The 26,019-nt window shown below is 41.8% G+C and overlaps 1 protein-coding gene across 1 annotated transcript in view; it reads left to right on the top strand.

The window, feature by feature from the left end:
- The window catches only part of LOC140468818 (uncharacterized), an 86,342-nt gene that overhangs the window by 38,843 nt on the left and 21,480 nt on the right, over positions 1-26,019 (top strand). The window contains exons 8-14 of the mRNA XM_072564836.1: positions 1,167-1,292; positions 3,765-3,893; positions 11,227-11,321; positions 13,774-13,879; positions 14,876-14,959; positions 15,991-16,091; positions 16,504-16,581. Of these exons, the coding sequence (XP_072420937.1) occupies positions 1,167-1,292; positions 3,765-3,893; positions 11,227-11,321; positions 13,774-13,879; positions 14,876-14,959; positions 15,991-16,091; positions 16,504-16,581 (719 nt within the window). The remainder of the gene's footprint in view (positions 1-1,166; positions 1,293-3,764; positions 3,894-11,226; positions 11,322-13,773; positions 13,880-14,875; positions 14,960-15,990; positions 16,092-16,503; positions 16,582-26,019) is intronic.

Below are 26,019 nucleotides of genomic sequence, written 5' to 3' on the forward strand. Positions count from 1 at the left end.
TGTCTGAGCATCTGTGTCAACATGTCTAATACCTTCTACCCAAATATTTGCAATTGTTGGCCTTAGATAATTCTTCTAGCTGATCAGTATCTCAGATTTGGCTTCTGTTACTTGCTAGACTCAATGGAAATCCAAATGCAGAGTTGTCCCAACTTCAGTTCACTACACGTTTTGTTTTCATTCTTCAAGCTGCATTGCATTATTTAATGTCAAAGTTCCAATTTCCAGTCTTCCAAACAATCCAATGGTAGATTGAAACTAAAGCCTTTCACCACTAAACTGACATACAATTTGATAACTTAAGTTTTAGTAGTACACAAATGTGTCAATGAGGCCAAATCCAACACTGCCAAGCTAATAGAAAGTGCTAAACAAAAAAGGTGAAGTCAGAAAATCTCATTTGCTCAATAAAGTCATACCATATTTCTGTAAAGAATCACAGCAATTCAGAAATATTCTGCAGCACTGGCTTTAGCAATTGAGTGAAGTGAAGCTCCAGGTCTGATCTGAATTATTAGCATGGATTAAATATTTTAATATGATTGAAATTAGATTGTGGACCTGATGTTGTGGTCTTAAAATATGCATTAAAATACATGCCTATACTTTAAGGATACCTGTCTGTAAGGGGGCAGAAATGAGTGATTTAGGCATTCAGTCCACTTGGACCAAGAAACCTTTGCTTGACAACAAACAGGACTGAGAGTGGCTCTTTTCCTGCTTCCGAACAGGCACCTTCTTGACATTGCTACTTTGCTGCTGATGTCTGAACTGTGCTTGACAGCAATGTTAATATTCCACAATATTTGGAATAAACAACTAACTCTGGTAAAAGCATACCTCCCTGTACAAAATGCACTGTTTAGATTGGAAGTTCAGGAGCTGGTAGATAAATGACATTCCATCCAATTTATACAGGAAGGGCATTCTAGTGGGAGGAGTTCAGACATTGTCCTTCCTACATGCATTCAGTGGTGTGTCCATACAGTGTTCCCTTGTGTTCAATTCATGTTTGCTTATGTCAGAGGGACTGAATCTGTTGAACATCAGACAACTGTGTCTCGCCAGTGATACCAACATACATATTAGAATAAACAAATCTAGCAGTAATTTGTACTGAGTTAAATGCTTTATTTCACAATTAATTTCTTGTCACTGTATTACAGATAGAATCTTCTCAGGAAGCCAATGCCAGTGCAATGCGGGATATGACCAGGAAGCTCTTTGATCAATATGAAGCAAAACTGAAAGAGGCCAAACAACAGCACCAAGCTGAAATGGAGGCTATTCAGGTGTGTAAGGATGAATGAGTACAATTGCAGTTCTTTTGTTTCCTGTAATGTATGGGAGAAGACCAGAGTCTCCTGAAAAGATGTCTTTGTTCAAACCCTAGTTTTCATATTCACCAATTTCCATTTTGCAAATAGTTTATCGATGTTCACCTCGCGTCTTCACATGATGCGTGCCGATCTGTGACTCGGTTTGTCCTGCATTTTCATTTCAATGAGACAGTGGGTTGCTTAAATTCTGGAGCAACCAATCGCATTGAAGTATTCCCACAATCGGCAAGCCAGGAGCTGAATTCCTTCACTTCTAATTTAAAATTTTACAAATAGCAAAATAAATTATTAGGACATGCCTAAAGTAGGTGGAAGCTAAAATATTCCCAACTTTACATTCTATATTTTTTAAAATCGTAGTGGAGGATTATGGCTGAGGGAGAGACAGGACTAGCAGCTCAATGTTCCAGGGTACAAATGCTGTAGGAAGGATAGAAGGGGAGGCAAGAGAGGACGGGGAGTGATGTTTTTGATGAAGGATAACATTACAGCAGTACTTAGAAAGGGTATTCCTAGGGGATCATCCAGTGAAGCTATGTGAGTGGAACTGAGAAATAAGAAGGAGTGATTGCTTTGATGGGATTGTATTACAAGCCCCACAATAGTCAGCAGCAAATTGAGGAGCAAATGTGTGGGAAGATTGCCGATAACTGTAAGCATAATAGGGTTGTAATAATAGGGGATTTTAACTTTCCAAACATGGACTGGGACTGCCATAGTGTTAAGGGTTTTGATAGGAGCAACTTGTCAAGTGTGTTCAAAAAAACTTTCTCAATCAATATGTTGATGGGCCTAGTAGAGCAGGGGCAAAGCTCAATCTCCTCTTGGGAAATAAGGCAGGGCAAGTGACTGAGGTGTTAGTCAGGGAGCATTTTGGAAATACTAAGAGTAATTCTATTAGTTTTAGAGTAATTACAGAAAAGGGTAGGCCTGGTCCACAAGTTAAAGTTCTAAATTGTGGCAAGGTCAATTTTGATGGTATTACATAAGAACTTTCAAAAGTGGTTTGGGGAGGCTGTTTGCACATAAAGGGATGTCTGTTAAGTGGGAGGAAATGGTAAAGGCAGGTACAAGTTACAACATTTAAAAGACATTTGGACAGGTACATGAATAGGAAAGGTTTAGAGAGGTATGGGTCAAAATCAGGCAAATGGTCAGCATGGATGAGTTGGGCCAAAAGGTCTGTTTCCATAATTGTGATATTTAACAACCCCTTCTGTACCAATGAAGCTGTTTAATTATGAATTTCAGTGTTGGAAAACTTAGCTACATCTCAGACTACAAGATGTATCTTTTTCATGGGTTTTAACAGTGAGACTGACAGCATAATATTGGAATTTCTCATCTATTCAGCCTTTTATAATCGATTGCTGAGGGCACCTCAACTGTGCAACTTCTGAAATATAGAATGACTGGCAGCTCTGTCTGGATTCCTGCATTCAGCTGTGTATGTGCTGATTCAGTGTAATTGCTGTCGGTTTCAGAGGAGCATTGACAGTAAACATGGACACTTTAGCCATCATTACTGTTGCAAAATCTGGACCATAATATTGGTTAAAACTTTCTGGTTGGGTGTGTCTACATTTACCTGTGAAACTTAGAAACAACTTGAGGCAGAAATGATTAGACCAGATTCCCTACAGTGTGGAAACAGGCCCATCAGCTCCACACCAACGCTCCGAAGAGTAACCCACACAGACCCATATCCCTCTGACTAACGCTCCTAACACTATGGACAATATAGCATAGCCAATTCACATCTTTGGACTATGGGAGGAAACTGGAGCACCAAGAGGTAACCCACACAGACACAGGGAGAAGATGTGAACTCCCCACAGCCAGTCACCAAGGCTGGAATCGAACCTGGGACCCTGGTGCTGTGAGGCAGCAATGCTAACCATTGAGCCACTGTGCCACCTTTGTCATTTTCTGTTTATGTTTCAGATTTCTAGCAGGCATGTAAGACCATAAGATGTAGGAGCAGAAGTAGGGCATTTGGCCCACTGTGCCAGTGAGATCATTGATCTGATAATCCTCAACTCTACTGTTCTGCCTTGTCCCAATATCCCGCAATTCCCTCACTGATTAAAACTCTGTCTAGCTCAGCCTTGAATATACTTAATGACCAAGCGATGAAGAATTCCACAGATTCACTACACTCAGAGAAGAAATTCCTCCTTATCTCTATGTTAAACGTATGGCCTTTTGTACGTCAGGAGTGGAATTTGAGAAAAGTGCACCAAAAGTCAATGTGATGACATCACTGACAAAATTACTCCTAAATGTGGAGAACAGAACCTGCAGAAGGTTTTGTAAGCTGAGCTGGCTACTTCAGCTTTGTCTTTCCCTGTGGCTCTGTGCTGGGAATCAGAAATGATGGGAATACCAAGTGATAATATTCCGGTTGTTTTGTTTTGAATGAAGGCCCGAATAAACCAGGCTGTCCAAGAACTGGAAGAAGCCAATAAGAAGGCTGCAGCAGCGGAACAGCAAATAGCAGAAAGGGACCAGAGGATTCAAGAGCTGGACCAATTCATTTCTCGAATGGAGAAGGTAGTACAAACTACATTAAATTTCTGTTAACCTTTTCTGCTCACAGTGAGAAATGTTGGTGCTGATCAATGGAATGCCTTTCTGACAGCACCTAATAGCTGCTCAGGCACAGTCGGAGCAAATACAAAGTGGGCTCCCAGTGCAGTGCCTTAAACCCTAATATCATTTTCCTTCAGTCTGACATTTTACATTTCTTGTGACAAGCCTTGGTTCTTAGGCATGAAATATTAACCAAAAACATTGTTCAGAGGCCTAGGCAGGATCTGTGGAGAAAGAAGCACAGCTAACTTTATAGTTTGGTAATCCCTTCATCAGGACCAACCCGCCTGCTGAGGATTTCCAGCATTTCCTATTTTTATTTCCGATTCCTAGCAGCCTGAGTATTCCGCTTTTGTAATATTTGTGAGATTGCCAAATTAGCGATTGCAAATGGCAATCCTCCTCAGTAGGATGCATGTCGAAAAGGTGAATACTCAGAGATGAATTCGTTTCATTTATGTGGCATAAGGTGAGAGCGTGCACAATGTGTTAAAGCTGTGTGTCTGACCAGAAGTGCAAAGCTCTAACTGGACTTCTCTTCACAGAACCGTTTGATTGTCTGTGGGCGCAGATCTTCTGTAAATTTAAACAAATTCAAGGAAGATTTGCAAATATTGACGCATTCTTGTTTTTGAGGGGTGCAAATCGCAAAAGGGAAGAACAGAGCATGTAAGAAGCTGCAGCCGGTGGACGTTTCATTAAACAGTAATAGTTGTAGGTCATGCCTGTAAATCAACAAGTACAAAATCTGATCGCTGAAGGACTGAACTGGTGATAACCCAGTGGGGGTCCTCTAGAATCTCTCAAGGTTCTCTTCAAGCCTGAGGGGCAGCAGTTTGAAGCTAAATGGGAAAATTTGTTTGACAAAATCCCCTCATAGCAGTTGGTACCAGGAAGTGGATTCCTGGTAACAGTGACAGTGACACAGAATTAATAGGAACTACATGAGGCCACTCAGCCCTAGGAACCCATTCTTAGTTTGAGACAAAAAAACTGCAGATGCAAATTTTAATTCCCTTTCCGTTCCCTTTCCAACATGACCATCTTTGAGTTCCTCCATTGCCACAGCGAATCAGACTGCACATTGGAGGAACAACACCTCACCTCCCACCTGGGCAGCCTACAGCCTGGAGGACTCAACATTAAGTTCTTCAATTTCAAATAACTCCCCCTTCCCATCCCCTGACTCACCTCCCAGCCCCTCCCCCTCCCTTTCAATCCTCTGATTGACCCTTCCAGCAACCAACTAGATTCATTCTTCCCATTGACCAACCAGGTCATACCTTCTACCTGTGCTCACCTATCCCTACCTCACCACTCCACCCCTCTCTCCATCCAAAACTCTCCCCCACCACTTTATCTGCAGCTCCCCTTCCACACACCTCCAGTCCTGAAGAAGAGCTACTACACCTGAAACTTTGACTTCTCCACCTCCTGGTGCTGCCTGACTTGCTGTGTTATTCCAGCCTCTTGCTTGTCTACCTTGAACCTATTCCACCATTCAATGAGATCATGGCCATCGCGTGAACTAATTCCATAGACTTGCCTCTGTTCCATATCCCTTAAGGACTTAAGATAATGAAAATCTGTCAACTTTAGGTTGAAAATTTACAATTGATCTTGGATCTGTTTCAGTTCAGTGGATGTTTAGAGCTCTCTCTCACAATCTGAACCTGGAATTGTACTCTCTCCCTCTCTCTCTCTCTGTCTCACAGAGGATTTGAGGGCAGGAAGGGTATTTTATTAGGTTGTGCCTGAACTGCCACCGTGCTCCCACCAGATTAAATTGTGACAGAAAGTCCCATGGTTGGACTTGCAGTCCCATCACCAATTGAGACCTTCAAATGGTTAATTAATGATCATGCGAGGGTCACACTCTGCTGCCACTGGAATTAACCGAGTGGCAAATGGACCTTTGACATGTGGCATGTACACACCAGGTAAGGTTGTGCGGTTTGTTAGGGGTCCCTCAGAGGGAATCCCTCAGACCAAAGCACAAGATTCCTGATCAAGGAATATGACATGAGGAAGGGGTAGGGAGTCGGGCCTGTGCTCCTGTTGCCGGATTCCTATACCCCAAGCCTGCAAAAGCCCACCCACCATGACCTGGCTGTGGCCTGTGTCACTACATGATCCTGGACCTCCAGTAGGAGCTATCCCGGCATCAGCCACTACCTAAGTTAGAGACAAAAAAACTGCAGATGCTGGAATCCAAAGTAGAGCCAGGAGGCTGGAAGAAAGTGAGGACTGCAAATGCTGGAGATCAGCGTCAAGAGTCTGGTGCTGGAAAAGCACCGCCAGACAGGCAACATCCGAGGAGCAGGAGAATCAATGTTTTGGACAAGAGCCCTTCATCAGGAATGAGGCTTGTGAGTCGAAGGGGTGGAGAGATAAATTGGGGCGGGTGGTGGTGTTAGGGGAAAGTAGCTGAGAGTTCAGTAGGTGGATGGAGGTGGGAGTAATGGTGATAGCTCAGAGAGGAGGGTGGAGCAGATAGGTGGGAAGGAAGAAGGATAGGTAGGACAGGTCATGAGGGCTGTTTCAAGTTGGAAGGTTGCAACTGGGATAAGGTGGGGGTGAGGGGAAATGAGGAAACTGGTGAAGTCCATGTTGTTGCCGTGTGGTTGGAGGGTCCCAAGGCAGTAGATGAGACACTCTTCCTCCAGGCATCGGGTGGTTAGGGTTTGGCGATGGAGGAGGGCCAAGACCTGCATGTCCTTGGTGGAGTGGGAGGGGGAATTGAAGTATTTGGCTATGTGGTGATGGGTTGGTGGTGCGAGTGTCCCAGAGATGTTCTCTGAAGTGGTCTGCAAGTAGGAAGCTGGAAGAACACAGCAAACCAGGCAGCGTCAGGAGGTGGAGAAGTCAACATATCGGGTGTAACCCATTTTCAGAATTGGGTGCAGGTTGAGGGGGAATTGCAGATAAAGGGCATGGCAGGGGCTGGGTGGTGAAGTAGAGATAGGTGAAGACAGGTAGAGGGGACCGGATTCATTCCTCCCATTGATCAAACAGGTTGTACCCTCTACCTGTCTTCACCTAACCCCACTTCACCACCCTGCCCTCACCACCCCCTTTATCTGCAGCTGTCTCCACACCTGCCCCCAATCCTGAAGAAAGGTTATACCCGAAACTTGGACTTCTCCCCCTCCTGATGCTGCCTGGCTTGTTGTGTTCTTGCAGCCACTACCTTCCCAGTGAGCTGCTGTTACAAAAGCTGCCAGCCTCAAACTAACCAGTAGCTCACACTGGGCATAATGTCTGCCCCTGGAGTCCTTGGGGAGGTGGGAATAGATTGGGTTGGGACAACTGGTCACCATGGACTGGTTGGACCGAAGGGTCTTTTTCTGTGCTGTACATCTCTAAGACTCTATGTCTCTATGTGTGTAGAAGAGTTCCCTAGTTTTAATTCTGAAAGGCCCAGCTTTTACTTGTGAGACTGTACCCAATAGACCTGGTCAAAATAGTTTATCTTTTGTGCCTACAGCTCTTACTAATTCAAGTGTCCTTCAAATTACCCCTTATCATTCTAAATCTCAAGGAATACTAGCCTTTGTTTGTGAATCCCATTGTAGTTTAGCCCTTGGATTCCAGGGCTTACTAAAAAAGCTTGCATAGCATCAAATACTTGAAAGTATAGTTAACAGAAAAATACTTTTCTAAAATGCAATGGTTTAGTGTCCAACAAATATGTTATTGAAGATACAGACTGCTTAGGCATATGTATAAGTGGAAGAAACTAAAATAAATCTTTTCAGTGCACCTAGTGTCATCTAAGAATGCAATAAAATATGGGATGAAAAGCTAATTAGTTCTTGAGCCCACGTTTTCATATACCATTCAACTGTCCTGGAATAAAGTATGCCAGAAACACATAGTCAGTGTGTCAACCAGTCAGCTTGTTCGGACTTTGGAGGGTTGATACTGATCTGCTGTATGGAACATTCTCCTTCTTCTGTTAGATCGAGGGGAAGCTCTTCAAAATTTCTCTCAAAATTTGAGGAGTAGTAGATCTAAACTCCCGAATGTCTGTTGGACCTTGTGATATCTACTTTCTTACCATTGTCAGTTTATCGTAAAACATTTTTAAGGTGCCAGTATCCTAGAATGACATGCCCTCAGACCCATTCATGTCTGCTGCATACTGAGATTTATTCTTCTATAAAGATGTCATAACATTAAATTCTTTAACTGGAAATCTGTTCTACTTTTCCTAGTCACTACTCCAGGGAAAACTGTACAGTATGATGATCATTATTCTGAAAGAATAATATAACAAACTGCAAAGCTGCTATATTATAGGAAGGCCTCATCTGTTAACAATCCCATGGCAATGTTTTGATACATAGCAGGAAGTTCTCTTGGTGATATTTATCCTTTAAGCAAAATACTATAACAAAATGATCTGCTCATGCATTGCTACTTGTAGGACGTTAATATGCACCAATTGGCTGCCATTAGTACTATCTGTACATCATTAGCTTGAAAGAACTTTGAAAAACATTGAGGATGTGGAAGGTTATATATGAATGCAAGTATTTCTTTTGTTCTTTTAAAATGCTAGTAAATGCATTTCCAGATGATTAATGATGTTTACAACTAGATCTGGAGCTTCTTTAAATATAACTTGTTCTATTTAATTTTATATAACAGGAATCATTCGGCATTTGTGTCAATACAATAGGCATTCAGCAGAAACGTGGAAACTAACAAATCATAGATTATACAACACAGAACAAATTAAGAAAAAACAAATAAAAGTATAAAATCTTTTGCGCCTTTTCCTTTCAATAACAGATAATTTGCTCGGTAAATACAAGCCTTTTTGCTCCATGAGGCGTTAGAGGTTCTAAAGTAATCATTATTTAAACCAAAGGGACTGGATTGTTCTTTCAACTTTTTTTCCCTTCTTTTCAATTGAAGTTCAAATTTTATTTGGTAAACACGAGGAAAGATAAATTTTAAAATAATGCAAACAACGATCATTTCACCATCAATATCACAAGCAAATTAATCTAAGTGGAGTCATAAGTAGTTGAAGGTAAACAGGCTCAGAAATAGGTTATTTAGCTCCTTGGGTATATTGCACAGATCTGGGACCTAGCTCTAAGTGGACCTTCGCCTCACATCCCTTTATTACATTTAGTTAAAAAAAATCTATCAATAACAGATTTAAAATTAACAATTGGTCCAGCATTAATGACCATTTGTGGAACAAAGTTTCAAATCTGTTCCTTCCTCTAATGACAGTATTTTGATAAGTAAATCATTGTTTTTAGAACATAGAACATAGAACAATACAGCACAGAACAGGCCCTTCGGCCCACGATGTTGTGCCGAACTTCTATCCTAGATTAAGCACCCATCCATGTACCTATCCAAATGCCGCTTAAAGGTCGCCAATGAATCTGACTCTACCACTCCCACGGGCAGCGCATTCCATGCCCCCACCACTCTCTGGGTAAAGAACCCACCCCTGACATCTCCCCTATACCTTCCACCCTTCACCTTAAATTTATGTCCCCTTGTAACACTCTGTTGTACCCGGGGAAAAAGTTTCTGACTGTCTACTCTATCTATTCCTCTGATCATCTTATAAACCTCTATCAAGTCACCCCTCATCCTTCGCCGTTCCAACGAGAAAAGGCCGAGAACTCTCAACCTATCCTCGTACGACCTACTCTCCATTCCAGGCAACATCCTGGTAAATCTTCTCTGCACCCTCTCCAAAGCTTCCACATCTTTCCTAAAGTGAGGCGACCAGAACTGCACACAGTACTCCAAATGTGACCTAACCAAAGTCCTGTACAGCTGCAACATCACCTCACGACTCTTGAATTCAATCCCTCTGCTAATGAACGATAATACTCCATAGGCCTTCTTACAAACTCTATCCACCTGAGTGGCAACCTTCAAAGATCTATGTACATAGACCCCAAGATCCCTCTGTTCCTCCACCTGACCAAGAACCCTACCATTAACCCTGTATTCTGCATTCTTATTTGTCCTTCCAAAATGGACAACCTCACACTTGGCACACTTTTGTTGAACAAGAAGCTGTTTGAGGGCTTTAGCTAGTAAAGTGTGTTGATCCGTGTGGAATAGAGCCATCCTGATCAGTCATGTTGCTGGTCTGATTCCTGCTCTCAGCTGAGGTGGTCTTGCAGCAATGGATATCAGCATCCTGGGTGGAGGGGGAATAGTCAGATATAATTCCCACTCCTGATCCCTAATCTGTGACGCTGTTGAAAAGAATGAAGGCCATCGTAGTACAATGGGAGCAGGGTTTCATGTAATTAATATAGATTCTATACCTCATTCTCACCCATTTCCATCTTAACTGGACACATTTTGTAGGCAGGTGAATCATTCGCTTAACTTGGTGTGTGAGGTTTTTTTGTTTGCAGGCTTATTGTGATTTAAACTGTAGGATTTGTCTATGTTTTAATCCCATGTATTTTGGAGTTTAGATTTGTGATAGTGGCATGTGGGCTTTTGTCTGTGTAAGAGAAAGGGTTTAGCGATTAAATTGTAAGAATTCCTATAACCACAATGATTGCTTTTTTAAAAAAGTTAATGACCATTCTTGGAAACCAATGGGAACTTATTTACATTGAGAGAGTTTTTATATACAAATAGAGCAAATAGTTCATTCAGCCTTTGGTTTAAAATGTCAGACTTTTCTTTTGCTTAGGGGAAACACCTATGCTTGGAAAAAAAACTTTTGGGATCACTTTGGCAAGTTTGTAGAAGTCTTGGCGGAAGCTAGAAGTGCAAAGCAAGTGGCTCTTAAGGAAGGGAAATAGTTTTGGACTGTTAGGCCATAAGTTATCTCAGTGCAAGGTGTTTAGTTTTAAAATTCCAGGCCAGAAGTGTTTGGTTAAAACCCAAAGGGACTATTTGAAGCTGAGAAAGTCCATGCCCAAGGCAAAGGTGATCAGATTCTCAAAACCAGGAATTGAAGTCACAGCTACGTCAGACCCTGTGTGTGATAGAGAAGATAATTGGTTCTTGTTTAGGTATTATAAAGAAGTAACTAAAATATGATACATAAGAGCAGATTTCAGTTTAGCATCTGACTTGTCCAGTAATAACATTAGCTCGTACTATAACACCATAGATGTAGGGAACCAATAATGGCATCAATCTTTAAATATAAATGAGTGAACTATTCAGCAGCTCAGTTTTATTACATTCGATTTTATTAAAATATGGCTACATGTGTTGTGGTACTGTTGTTTGCCTTCAGTGTAATTGCCTGTAATGGAGTAACTGAACTAAAGTCCTGTTGCAGGAGCGTCACCTCTTACAGCAGAGGCTGCAACAACAAGAGAGGCAGCTCTGGCAGCTTCAACAGAGGGATGAAACAGATTCAGGAAACCTCAGAAGGTACCTTTAAATAATATTTAGTACTATATACTGTTCATGGATGTGCAGTATATTCCCACAACATAATTATATCTAGTTTTTACATTAAAAAGAAGACCACTTATTGACACATTTCATTGTCTAAATAAGTTGTGAAATCCTAATCCATTACTATTGACGTACTGCCACTCCAGACACAAGTCCCACTGAAGAGCACCTTTTCATACATTGTGCTTACTCTCTTATTGCTATGTGGGCATCGCTGTCAAGGCTGTCACTAAATTGCCCTTGAATTGATTGGTTTTATGGGCCAATTTTTGAGAGCATTGAAGATTCATCCACATTGCTGTAGATCTGGAGTCTTGTGTAGATCTGACCAGGTAAGGATGACAAATTTTCTTTCCAAAACTCAATAACAGTCACCATTGCTAAGTCAAGCCTTATGTTCCAGAATTAATTTAACTTCCACCAAATGTTACGTTGGGATTTGAACCTGTGTTGCACAACATGGGTCTGGGCTTCTTGATTATTAGTCCAGTGATTATTGTTCCAACATACTGTTATTCTACACTGATAAAATGTTGAAGAATGAAGTAAATGTGATATATTGAGTAAGTATAGAACAGAAGGGGCTGGAAGGCATAGGAACATCGAAAACAAGAGCAGGAGTAGGCCATTTGGCCCTTCAAATGTGCTCTGCCATTCAGTGTGATCATGGCTGGTCATCCAACTGCTTTCTCCCCACACCCTTTGACCCCCCTAGACTTAAGAACTGTATCTATCTGAGAACTATAACCACTTTCAATTGCAGAGAAATCTCCAGGCTCACCACTCTCTGGGTGAAGAAATTTCTCCTCACTTCAGTCCTAAATGTAGTATCTTGTGTCTTTAAACTGTGTTTCCTGCCTGTGATTATTGGATTTGAATTTACCTTACTATCAACAGGAGTTCTAGAAAGAGTGAATTTGTTTTAAAGGAGCATATTGCATCTTTAAGACTTTCCAAAGTGCTTCACAACCTTTTCTAACTTTTGGAAAAGCAGTCACTGTTGTTGTGTTCATAAATGAGGCAGCCAAAATGCCCACAAACATGCTGTGTCATCCACAACCAGTTATTTGCTTGTGTTGGAGTTTACTAGGGAGAATATTGGATGAGATTCTGATGATTAAGTTATTTTCTCTGGATAGCACAATCCAAGTATTTACTGCTCGCTAAGCAGGCAGGTTGGGGTGGGTTGTGCGGAAGGGAGGAGGCTATTGCCATTGACATGGTATCTCAACCCAGTTCTCAGTGAACACTGGGTTTTGGCTGGTCATAGCTTGGCACTAGTTGGCAGACAAAATGACAGACACCATGAAATGGAAAGATAAATTGACTGGAAATGTTCCCTTCTAATGTTGAAGTGGACGTTAATAGAGGAGAGTAACAAAGAACCTAATTGGACATCTTCTAAGATGGGGTGGTGCTGGCTGATAAAATGGAGATATGCAGCATTTTCTGGTACCTGAATGAATACAAAATAGGTAAAAAAAAGTATCAGCATGTTGACACTATGTGTTTGGAGTTCCTAGAATGATAAAAAAATTTCTAACTGTGTTAGAGATTTAGATAGTTATGTCACTTCCAGGGATCCTAATAAATTCCAAGGAATAAAAATATTCCCGAGGGAATAAAAACAATTCCAAGGAAAAACTGTTTCTCTTATGTATCCCTCAGTGAAACATAGTCTCTCTCTCTCACTCTCTCTCTCTTCAATTTGCTCCCCCTCTCTCGGATAACCTCTCGCTCGCTTTCTCAAAAGAACAGAATATCTCTGTTGAGGGAACGCAGGGCCTCTCTCAGAAAGATAATCTCTCTCTCTCTCTCTCTCTCTCTCATATTCAAACACAATCTCTCTACCCCTTTCTATAAAAGGTGTACAATCTCTCTCTGTCTCTTTTAGAAACACAGTTTGTGTCTTTCTCTCTCTTGAGTGATCACAACCTCACTCTCGAGGTAAACAATCTTTCATCTCCTGGGGGAATTGTCTTTCTTTTTCTTGAGGAAGCACAACCATAATGAGGGAACAAAGGTTCCCCCCCCCCCCCCCCCCCCCACCTCTCTAGAAAGAACTGTTTCTCTTTCTCTCTAAAGTGCAGTAACTCTCCCTCTCTCTTTCCCTCCATCCGGGGAGGGTTGGCAAGCTCCCTCTCACCAATGACCCCCCCCGACAATACAAAGCCTTCGAATGAATACAGCCCTGTCCTTTGAGAATGCACTCCCTCTAAGGCTCTTGCACCTTGCTCCTATTATTTAATTGGCCTTTTGCCTATTGAGGTTTGCTATTGGCAATCAATCATCTTGCACTCACTCGTGTAACAGCGAGGAATGTGGGGGCAGAGCAGGGCTAGAGCCTCACCAGTGGACAGATTTATGGGCTTTTGGAATCGTTTGCATCGTTTGACATGGCTCTGTTAATCCCTGCCTGGGTCAGGTCCCAGAAACTGGAGGAGGAAGCTGCCAGTCTGAGGGAAAGAATTCAGCACCTGGACAACATGGTACACTGTCAACAGAGAAAAGTCAAGCAAATGATTGAAGAGGTGAGAAAAGGACAACTGTTTATCAGTTTGAATAATTGCTGCATCACTGCTTTCTTTAAACACTCACTTACATTATATATCCATAATATGTATTAACTCAACCTATAAAAATAAACTGTATAAACAATTTAATGATAGAGGGAATTGTTTGTTAATGTTTCCGTCATAACATTATTTGCAAAACATTTTACATTTTAACTGTAAAAGTTCTAGGACAATCTGAATTATACAGAATGAAAGTCTCATTATTTTTATCACAAATCATTAAGTAGCTGAGGGAAGAGCTTATATATTAAACAAACTGGAGCCTGTGGCCTCAAATATGTCAAATTAAAAGGATTGACTTCTGTGTTGCTTTTTTCAAAACAAATAATTTATTTCTGAGGAAATCTTGATCACAATGCAATCGCCAAAACAATGAATTATTTGAACTAATTATGAAATTGCAGCTCTACTCAGCAGCATGTTTTGTTTTACAAGTAAATCAGGAAAAATTGAATCCTTAGTTAGCCTGAAAATATTGCTTTTGCCAACTAGCTGTAAGGAAGAGTCATGTTTCTGTGTCTTTAATGTTCCTGCTTCTTTATTGGGTCGATAAAGCCTGGCTATGCTTATTGCATTTACATCATCCCATAAGTATTCAGTGGGTTCTGGCACTGCTCCAAGTCAGTTTTGGCATTCGATCTAAGAGCAAGCACAATTATTTTAATGAATAAAGCATTTTTGCACTTGTGCTCATGAATAGCTCTTGAGCATTCCTAGCTGGGATATGATACGAATCAATTGGAATGTTTGGCGTTCTCTGACAGCTCTCAGAGCTGCGCCCTCTACTGATTTAAATGTCTTTTCCTGAGACAGTTAAAAAAATAGGCAGAACTCATTAGAATCCCAAATTACGCAAAGGGAATTAGTTGGTAATTACATTCTCAGTGATAAGACTATGTTAAGTTTCATATTTTTGTTATAAAGTTTTTTTCTTCTTCCTGTATCCTACAGATAGAAATCCTGAAGAGTAAAATTGAACAGAAAGATGTGACAATTGAGGACTTAATGGAAAGGATTTCGTTTTTGGAAGCTGAGGTGCGGATTATATTTTTAAACACATTTCAAAGATAAAAAACTCTTCTCGGCCTTACTGGGGCTTGCCACCTTGCTATATCATTTGGAAAACAAAATCTCTTCATTAGGGGGTGGCACAGTGGCTGGCACTGCTGCCTCACAGTGCCAGGGACCTCTGGAAACTGACTGTGTGGAATTTACACGTTCTCCCCGTATCTGCATGGGTTTCCTCCCACAGTCCAAAGATGTGCAGGTTAGGTGAATTGACAATGCTAAATTGTCTGTAGTGCTAGGTGCAGGGAAATGGGTGTGGGTGGGTTGTTCTTTGGAGGGTCGGTGTGGACTTGTTGGGCCGAAGGGCCTGTTTTCCCACTGTAGGGAATCTAAAATCTAATCAACTGATTGGATGATCTTTGCTTAAATGGCTTTTTATCTGCCTCAGGTCTTCTGTATAATTAATAACTAAAGTCTTAAAAGTACTTTTTAAAATGCATTTTTATTGCTCCTTTGATGTTCCTCCTGGGTTATTTGCAGCCATATCCCAGAGATAAATACTTAATGCCTGAAACCCCCAGAACAATCCTGGAGGATTGGGCACCTTGCCTTTGTGTCCATTGAATCATAGAATCATTATAGAATCCCTACAGTGTGGAGGCCCATCAAGTCTACACCAAACCGCTGATGAGCATCACACCTAGACCCATCCCCTACCCTATAACCCTCCATTTCTCATGGCCAATCCACCTAACCTACACATCTTTGGACTGTGGGAGGAAACTTGACCACCCGGAAAAAACCCACACAGACATATGGAGTAAGTGCAAACTCCAACAGATAGTCACCCAAGGATGGAATCTATCTCAACATAATTCAAATCAAGTCAAATTCACAAATTAGTGAACCATCATACAGGCTTACAAGCTCACTATTGCAAAATCTTGTTTTAATAGATTTCGCAAGTGGATTAGGTTCTTGTTGAATTCTAATGTAAAATGTCCACACTAAATAAATGTTTCATTTTCTGATATGTTGGTGGTGCATTTAATCTCTAGAATAAAGAACTACAGGACAAACTGGACTATATGATGTCTTTGGGTCAACATAAAACAGTGGAAACCAGTGAACAAGCAGTTTCATGTGATATTCCCCTCAGGTAAATATAGATTTTCCTATTACATTTTGTCATTATTTTAGAACCTAGTTTCATTGAGGAACCTTTTTGTCTGGAAGAGACCACTGGTCTTTTCATGTGAGCAAAATGTGAACATGCTGTGACTTTACAAAACTTGACAAAAAGTATGTTGAGGTCATTTAAGTGTAAAACAAGTACAACCCTAAGTTAAAAGTGGTGCTTCTTGGAAGTGCTTCCTCCTCCTATGCAAATATCTGAAAGCTAAATATTTAGATGTGCACTTGCAATGCGAAGACATACAAGGCTATGGGCCAAGTGCTGGGTTAGAATAATGCGGTGGCTGACTTTGACTGGCCCCGACTCAATGGGTCAAAGAACTCTCTGATTCTCTGACTCTGACTGACTTGTTCATCTCATTTTTGCTGGTACACAGGATTACTCCGGTAAAAGGCAAGCAACATGTGACCACTCCATATTTGAGGTTGATGGAATTAAGTGAACAGAGACAGACACACTGAATGTGTTGCCTTTTTACATTATCCATGTGAGTAGAGCTGCCCGACAAACACGCCTTTCGGCACAGAGGAGCTGGTGCTACTTTGAGCTGGTTCAACATGAATGTGATTTCTTTATCAAAAAAGTGCAATACCGTTTAAATCAAAGGATAAAAGGCCGCTTTTATCAATTAACTTCAGGCAGTCTCTATTTTACAAGTGAGTTAAGTAAAAGAAAAACAGTATTTATTATTGATGTATATATTTTGTATTATAATGTGTTATGCTTATTTAGGAACTGTGTTAATCTTATAAATATGTATAGAGAAAGCATGATATTTAATGAGAAAAAAACATAAAATGATCTTGCAAAATTATTCTCCAGGTATTGATGTCCTATAAATATGTACAGATAAATAAAGGAAGTTAATGCCATGTAAGCTACTGCACATTGTCCAATACTACAATTAAATGTGACTATCACAGCTATGCCAGAGGACACTCCCCTCGTTCCTATTATAACTGAATATTTTATAATATATGAGCTCACATTCTTCATAGGGCCATGATATGTATGACTTATTGTACTGAATTGTAATTTCTACTGAAATCTTTATTAATGGAATAGAAATGAATTAGGTCAATTTTGGGCCCAAGCAATGTCTTGAAAACTGCTTAATTTGAAATGTCGTCATTTGCATTCTGTCCAACAGCAGGGTAAGCAGAGAGGAGGAACCTAGAAAGGAGCAAGAGTGAAGTTTTGATGGTCCAAAGTATTTCAAAATGCAGCTTTTGTGTAAATAGTTGAGCGACTGAGCCCTGAAATTCCTCCCTTCTTGGCTAGCAGCTCAGTTTGCTGAAGCAGGGGATTTGGGGTTTGGGGAAGGGAATACACTGAGTGTCAAGCCTTTTTCTGCTTGTACTATATTCCGCTGGATTTAGGAAGAGACTGTTAACTGTAACAGAGGTTGGACCCATGACCAGCTGCCACCAACAGTAAATAGGTTACATTGATACCCCAAACTGGCATGTTACAGTTAAAATAGACATTTCTCAATTCAGATTATAACAGGCTGGCAGTTTTCTTCAGAAAGGATCATGTAAAACAACACAGTTGTGTCAGTTTTGGAAGAAACCAAATCCTGTGCATGTTATTCCAGTTTGTGTGCTGATGTCACTCTGCATGCTTCATTGGTCTGATAGCAAATTCTACAGCTGTAGAGCAGTTAATGAAAATAAGGAAATCTTTCCACCCTTCATGTTGTTATATTTTCCAAAAAACAGGTGGACTAGCTGTTAATGAAGGGTGGAAAACTCAACACATTTACATGTTGTGTAGGCATCCATTTCATTGATGAACACATGCAGAAACTTCCCACCAAATTCCTGATGAATCAGTACTAATTAGGCAGCAAGAACAGGTGCACATTAAAATTTCCCACAAGCCGCTAATAAATCTGCATTAATTAACTGGTAGGAGTGAGGATAGATTCATTCAAAGCAGTGGCAGGAGTTGGACAGAGTTTTCTCATGAGATTTTTGATAACTTGGGGCCATCGAGTTGGGCCAATTTGCGAAACTACAGTACAAACGTTCAAATGCTGCTCAGGATTTCAGATGCCGGTTGGGACCTTGGAATCGCGAGGCTTTCCAGTCTGATGGCAACATGTATATGCAAGGCTATTTCCGGGCACAAGTGTTAGAACTGGGCAGGAGTTGTGTAAGTGAGGAAAAGAGAAGCAATCTGGGAGCAAGTCCCATTTAAGGGCAAGGAGCAAAAATGGCTGTAGGTGCTGTTTGTTGAGGTTATAGAGGATGAGGCCACAGCTGTGGTAAAGAAGGGCATCTACCTCATCACCTCACCCCCAGGTTTGGTTAACCCTTCAGGCCATGCTGGGGGGGTTTAACCACTTGCAGGAGCATTTCCAGTTCCTGCCATTTTTGGAGCACGATCTTCCGACTTTGTCTTGATCCGTACTATGTCTTTCTTGTCCAGTGATCCTCTGCAATTTGCTGCTGCTGCTCATTCCTCTTTCCTCCTGCAGGCACCGAGGATTGTCTCACTTTCTGTCTTACTTGCTGGGGGCTGCTGTAAGTCTCTGGGCTGATGCTGACTATAGCCCCTACACCTCTTCCTTCATGTGGGTTACCAATGTCACATCAATCCTGAACCCCCATCCAGTCAAAGATCAGACAGTGCCTCTGGAGAGAGCTGGTAATGAGCTCAATCAGAGCCCTTCTAACATATGAGACAGGTTCCCTCTTCTACCTCCGCGGGTAAGATTAATTTATAGGGGAAATTGAGGACTGCAGATGCTGGAGATCGGAGTTGAAGAGTGTGGTGATGGAAAAGCACAGCAGGTCAGGCAGCATCCGAGGAGCAGGAGAGTCGAAGTTTTGGGCATAAGCCCTTCATCAGGAATCAAAGTTAATTTATAACCTCATCTAAAGGAGCAGCTAGGTGATAGGATCACAATATATGGGAGAATCCCATTCAGTTTGAAGGGAGGATGACCTCATGACGTTGTGGCAGTGTCCCTAATTCTGAGCCAGGAGGTCCAGATTCAAGTCCCACTTGCTCCAGAAGTGTGTGATAACATCACTGAACAGGTTGATTAGAAAATACATTCAGTTTGAAGAGAGAAGTGTGGGATTAAGATGAGTCTATTAAATCTAACTAAAAGTAGCTATTAGGGTATGAAGGCAGAGGTGGACAAAGTAAACAGTGAAACTAAATTGAACGGTAGGGTGGTAGAACTGCAGTATAAAATACCTTAGAAAACCCAAGCAAAGCTTCATCCCTGTGAGAAAGAAAGTCTCTTTAAAAAGAATGCATTGATTGTGGCTAAATATGGAAGTATCGATTTGGGGGAGAAAAAAAATTACAAATCTGCAAAGTTTAGTGTTGGGTCAGATTTTAAGAACCAGCAAAGAATGACTAAAACAAAATTAATGGGTGTAAGTAGAGGATGAGAGAAAGCTAGCTTGTAATATAGAAATGATGGAAGAGTTTCCAATAAGTATTTAGAAAGGAAAGCAATGACTAAAACTAGTTTTGGTCATCTAGAGAGAGACTGAAGAATTAATAATGGGAAACAAAGAAATGGCAAAAGTGTTGAGTAGATATTTTGTAATTTTTCCAACATAGAAGATTTAGAAATATTTAGATAATACTTAAAAATCAAGGTGAAATGGAAAGACACAACAACCACTAACACCAGGGAATAGGCTGGACAAGCCATTAGACAGGACGTAAGAGCTGATAGTTTGAAAGTAACATACTAGCACAGACAAAGGTTAGGTTAACAAACGGGAAGCAGTGAGAAATGATAAAGAATTTTTTGTTGGATTGGCAACCTGAATCCAATGGATTACCACAGGGACCAGTTCTCTGGCCTCAACTATTTTCATTCTGTACCAATGATCTGAATGAAGAGTCCAAATCTATGGTGGCTAATTTTAGTGCTTTGCCTGGAAGGAGATATAGACAAATTAAATAAATGTGGAGAAAGAGAGGACTGCAGATGCTGGAGATCCGATCTCCAGCAATTCCCAGCAACACACTCTCAAGATTAAGTAAATGTGCAAGTTTTGGCAGATGGGCTATAATACAGGAAAATGTGTGTACTTTCCTTTTTGTCAGGAGGAATGGAAAAGCAGTATACAATTGAAATGGAGGGAGATAGCATTAACCAATGGTATAGAGAACTCTAAGTATACTCTTTAAGTGAATCACAAGAAGTTGGTTATGCAGGTACAATAAGTTACTGTACAACTGGGAAAGCAAGGGGAATGTTGGTATTTGTTCCAAGGGGAATGAAAAATAAAAAGAATGAGGGACTTCTTAACAGGGAGACCACACCAAAAGTACTGTGTACAATTGTGGTCTGCTTATTTGAAAAACAATTGGTTTGCATGAGGATAGGTTCGTAGAAAGCTCATTCTAGTTATTATGGGATTGAACAGATTGAGGCTAAACTTGTTATGGTTTTAACCCTTTTAACATTGAGATGAAGGGAAATCTTTTCTGGGGGTCACCAGACTGTGGAATTCTTTTTCCAGAAAACAATGAAAGCTAGGTCATTGAATTTATTCAAGACAGAGTGAGGTAGATTTTTGATGGAGAAGGGAAGTTAAGGTTTATTGGTGCAGACTGGAAAATGGAGTTGAGACCACAATCAAATCAACCATGACCATCTTAAATAGTGGAGCAGGCTTGAAAGACCTACTCCTGCTTCCATGTCCAATATTCATAAGCTCCAATGCTCTTATGTGCTGGTCTTGCATTAGAAAATTGGAACATTGACCCAGCAAGCAAATCTCCACAGCTAATCATCCCCAATCCCAGCCTCAGCATTGTGCTTTTTTGCTATTCTATAATAGACTGATTATTGTTTTGTTAGTGAAGGAAATTACATCACTTCAAACATCTAGATCAAATATGGTGGGTTCAATATAAAGTGTTCAAAGAAAGGAATTTGGTCCTGCTTTTTTTGAAGAAAGAAAATGGAAATTCCATGGATCTTTGAAAGTAGAGTCAGGACTATCCCAGACCCAAAAGTATTGCTCCCAATTCCAACCAATCCCCCTTTCATCACCAGGGGAATGGGCATGCCAGAGTCACAATTTCACCATTTGGGACACTTCTCATTGAAACGAGAAGGGTGCAGAGAGACAGAAAATTTCACAACTTGAGAACGAAAATGCAGCTCTTTGTACCTATATTTTGTTCCATGTTTTGTAATGTTTGTAAATGTTTGTATCAAAAGCTAGTAACAGTTTTCATAAAGTATACAAACCAAAGATACAACTATGTAATAAAAAGCTGTTGGAATTTGAAAGCTATCTTCTCTAATATTTTAGTTTTCACATTTTGATAATGCCTTGTGTCAAAGTGTTGCTTTAATGTACTCTTATTCTAAATATAAGCACAATCTAATATCTTCTCATACAGTTGTCATTTTTGTTAGCACATATATGTTCAGAAACAACAGGAATGTTCAATCAAAATGCACAGGAACCTTTTTTTTGTTTCATTGACTTGATATTTAGTTTTTATGAGCAACTCATGTTCAAAATGAAATGCAAATTCTTTCATTTTCAGCTTTAGCATTCATCATAACCTGTCAATGGTATGGCCAATGCATTCCAGAGGAGTTTTAATCTTCACTAATTAAGTTACGCTCACAATTCCATTTTGTATCTCACCAAAATTAACACAAAGATAAACCAAAAAAAACTTTAAACTTAGCCAAAAATCTGCTGAATCTCAAATCTAATTCATATGGACAGTACATTTACTGCAAGTTCCACAGTTTGCTGATGCAAGTAACAACCGCAATCATTGTAGTACTATCCATTCTGATTTGTTATATTTTACCTGATCTCTTTGAATATGTTATACACAATGTTGTTGTAAGATGTGGAACTTGCCTGTATTTTCTTGAAAGCTGGGCTGAGAGCTTCAGCTGAACTTATTCATTATTTAGAATTACAGCATTCACGTGTGACAAACCTGGATGCAGTCTAAAGGAATGTTGTGGTCACACACAGACCAAGTCCTAAACTATGAAAGCAACCACCCCAACACACACAAACGAAGTTGCATCAGGACACTATTCAAAAGGGCCACAACACACTGCAGCACACCAGAACTACAAAAAGAGGAAGAGGAACACCTATACAAAGTATTCGCCAAAAACGGATACCCTCGCAATTTCATCAACAGATGCCTAAGGGAGAGACAACGGAACGAGGACGTGCCACAACCCAAAGGACTAGCCACACTACCATACATCAGGAGCATTTCCGAACTGACAGCCAGACTACTGCGACCACTAGGACTCATAACAGCACACAAACCAACAGCCACACTCGGACAACAACTCACCAGAACAAAGGACCCGATACCCAACATGAGCAAAACTAATGTAGTATACAAAATCCCATGCAAGGACTGCACAAAACACCACATAGGACAAACAGGAAGACAGTTAACGATCCGTATACACGAACACCAACTAGCCACGAAACGACACGACCAGCTATCCTCAGTAGCCACACACACAGACGACAAGCAACATGAATTCGACTGGGACAACACTACCATTATAGGGCAAGCCAAACAGAGAACAGCCAGGGAATTCCTAGAGGCATGGCACTCATCCACAGACTCTATCAACAAACACATCGACCTGGACCCAATATACCGGCCACTACAGCGGACAGCTCGAACTGACAACCGGAAGCGGCAGAGACAGGCCACTATAAATGCCGGAGGAAACAGCACAGAAGCGCTTCACAGGAGGCTCCCAAGCACTGAGGATGTCACCTAGGCAGGGGACGAAACGTTTGCAAGACAAATTACCAGCTCGGCGAACAGAACCACAACAACGAGCACCCGAGCTACAAATCTTCTACCAAACTTTGAATTCTAAAGGAATGGCTTTAAATCCAAACCAACAGTCCTATAATAGCTTGTTTTTAATAGGGGGATAGTAGGTGCCTCCTTAATGTTAGATTAGGTCTCAGTTTCTAATTCAGCTGATTATAGAATGTTAGCAATTATTGAAAGACCTTGCTCTTCCCATTAAAAGCAGAATGGTTACACAATGTCAATAGAGAAGATTTGAATAGTTTATAGGATCAAAGACTCCCTCGTTGAATTTTAGGTCTGTGAAGGTATTCTCTCAGTGACGTTGTAAGAAAATGCATCATGTGGTTTGATCCTGATTATTAGGACAATTTCCGTGGTCACACCACTTTATTCATTTGAAGGGGAGCAGAGCTAGCCTGTACCGTATTTTTTTATTTCTTTGTATAAACTCAAGGCTTACAAGTTTCTCTTGTGCCAGAAACATTCAGATATCTGAACAATGCCAGTGTTTTCAGAATAAAATGGAACACAACGTTTTGAGGAACTGTTATGACGCTGGCGCTGAAGTGAGAGAATGTGGAACCGACAATACTGCTGGCTGGGTACACTACAGATTGTACTGTCCTTCAATGTGCTTTTACTTGTTAGAATGACCATGAAGTTAAATTGAGTCTGAATCCTTGAAATTAATGCCACTGTAATTTATTTTGGTTTTCCATATCTGCAATACCCCGGAGAGAACAAAGCCTGTCAATTCCATCAGCAAACTATGACTTGCAGGTGCCGGTGTTGGACTGAGGTGGATAAAGTTTAAAAATCACACAACACCAGGTTATAATCCAACGGTTTTATTTGAAAGCACCAGCTTTTGGAGCACCGCTCCTTCAACAACCATCTGCAGGAGTGAGTTCCCCGGGACTGTGGGGGTGAGTTCCCAAGATCTGTGGGAGTGAGTTCCCCAGCCCTGCGGGAGTGAGTTCCCAAGATCTGTGGGAGTGAGTTCCCCGGGCCTGCGGGAGTGAGTTCCCAGGGTCTGTGGGGGTGAGTTCCCAGGCCTGTGGGAGTGAGTTCCCCGGGCCTGCGGGAGTGAGTTCCCCGGGCCTGCGGGAGTGAGTTCCCAGGGTCTGTGGGGGTGAGTTCCCCGGGCCTGCGGGAGTGAGTTCCCAGGATCTGTGGGAGTGAGTTCCCCAGGTCTGTGGGAGTGAGTTCCCCGGGCCTGCAGGAGTGAGTTCCCAAGATCTGTGGGAGTGAGTTCCCCGGGCCTGCGGGAGTGAGTTCCCAGGGTCTGTGGGGGTGAGTTCCCGGGCCTGTGGGAGTGAGTTCCCGGGCCTGCGGGAGTAAGTTCCCCGGGCCTGCGGGAGTGAGTTCCCAGGGTCTGTGGGGGTGAGTTCCCGGGCCTGCGGGATTGAGTTCCCCGGGCCTGCGGGAGTGAGTTCCCAGGGCCTGCAGGAGTTAGTTCCCTGGGCCTGTGGGAGTGAGTTCTCAGGGCCTACGGAAGTGAGTTCCCAGGGCCTGCAGGAGTTAATTCCCTGGGCCTGTGGGAGTGAGTTCCCCGGGCCTGCGGGCATGAGGTACCAAGGTCTGTGGGAGTGAGTTCCCCAGGCCTGCGGGAGTGAGGTACCAGAGTCTGTGGGAGTGAGTTCCCCGATCGAATGTCTTGATCTCTCCAGCGCCTCTTCATAATTGTGATCAATCTGATTTTATCAGCAGGCTGAGCTTGAATACTTAAAGTTCTAGGGGTTCCTGAAGTTACCAGATTTCTTGTTATTCTTTCAGCATTTATATTTCACGGTAATTCACATTTTTTGTACACTGGATTTAAAGAACAAAGAATCTGGTCAATAACTGAATGCGTCAATCAGAAATTCTGATCGTGTATAATTGTTTGTAATCAATATTAGGTAGCTAAGTCTATATGCAAAACAATTTGAAAGGTGCTGAACTATTCAACCACGGTGAGCATCATAAGCGGGCGTATTTTTAATCTCAGTCAGTGTCCCACAGAGTAATGATCAGCAATGGGTAAGCTGCTATTTTCTATCCTGCTCCATAGAATTGTTAACTCATAGACCATTCAGAAGGAGGCAATTCAGGTCCTTAATGACTGTACCAGAGGTACTGAGGCCAAATGCAATGTCTGACCTGTATATTTAAGGCACAATATCAATATCACTGAACAAAGTGGAAAAAGATGTTTAAAATATACCTGAGGCAAGTTTTATTATCTTTTCATATGTTACTGATCTGACAGATTTTTAGTAGAATAGTTTGGGATTGACGGTGCTGTAGCGTTTTATTTTAAGATTTCGATTTTATTGTCATGTGTACTCAAATACAGGAGTACAGGGAAAAGTGTACAAAGCTGCCATTCTCCAGCACTATCCTTAGGTGGAATAACCCGAATTTAAAAAAAAACCATCAAAGACACAAAAACCAGAATTTAAAACAAAAACAAAAGCAGTAACACCAAAAAACAAGCCAAGGAGAAAAGGGAAAGCATCCATATCTAAAAGTTTTAGCTCCATGAGTTAAATGAGCCTCCCTCCCCAAAGATTCAGGTTTCAGTGCCGTTGCCACCACAGACTCTGGGAACTCGCTCCCGCAGGCCCGGGGAACTCACTCCTGTAGGCCCTGGGAACACACTCCCGTCGGCCTCGGGAACTCACTCCCGCAGGCCCGGGGAACTCACTCCTGTAGGCCCTGGGAACACACTCCCGTCGGCCTCAGGAACTCACTCCCATAGACCCTGGGAACTCACTCCCATAAGCTGGGGGAATTCACTCCCGCAGGCCCAGGGAACGCACTCCTGCAGACCCCGGGACCTCACTCCCATAGACCCTGGGAACTCACTCCCACAGATCCTGGGAACTCACTCCCAGAGATCTTGGGAACTCACTCTCGCAGGCACAGGGAGCTCACTCCCGCAGATCCTGGAAACTCACTCCCGCAGACCCCCAGGACCTCACTCCCGCAGACCCTGGGAACTCACTCCCGTAAGCCCGGGGAACTCACTCGAGTAGGCCCGGGGAACTCACTCCCGCAGACCCGGAGAACTCACTCCCGAAGGCCCAGGGAACTC

Source organism: Chiloscyllium punctatum, chromosome 48 (assembly GCF_047496795.1).
Source record: "Chiloscyllium punctatum isolate Juve2018m chromosome 48, sChiPun1.3, whole genome shotgun sequence".
NCBI classification, from domain to species: Eukaryota; Metazoa; Chordata; class Chondrichthyes; order Orectolobiformes; family Hemiscylliidae; genus Chiloscyllium; species Chiloscyllium punctatum.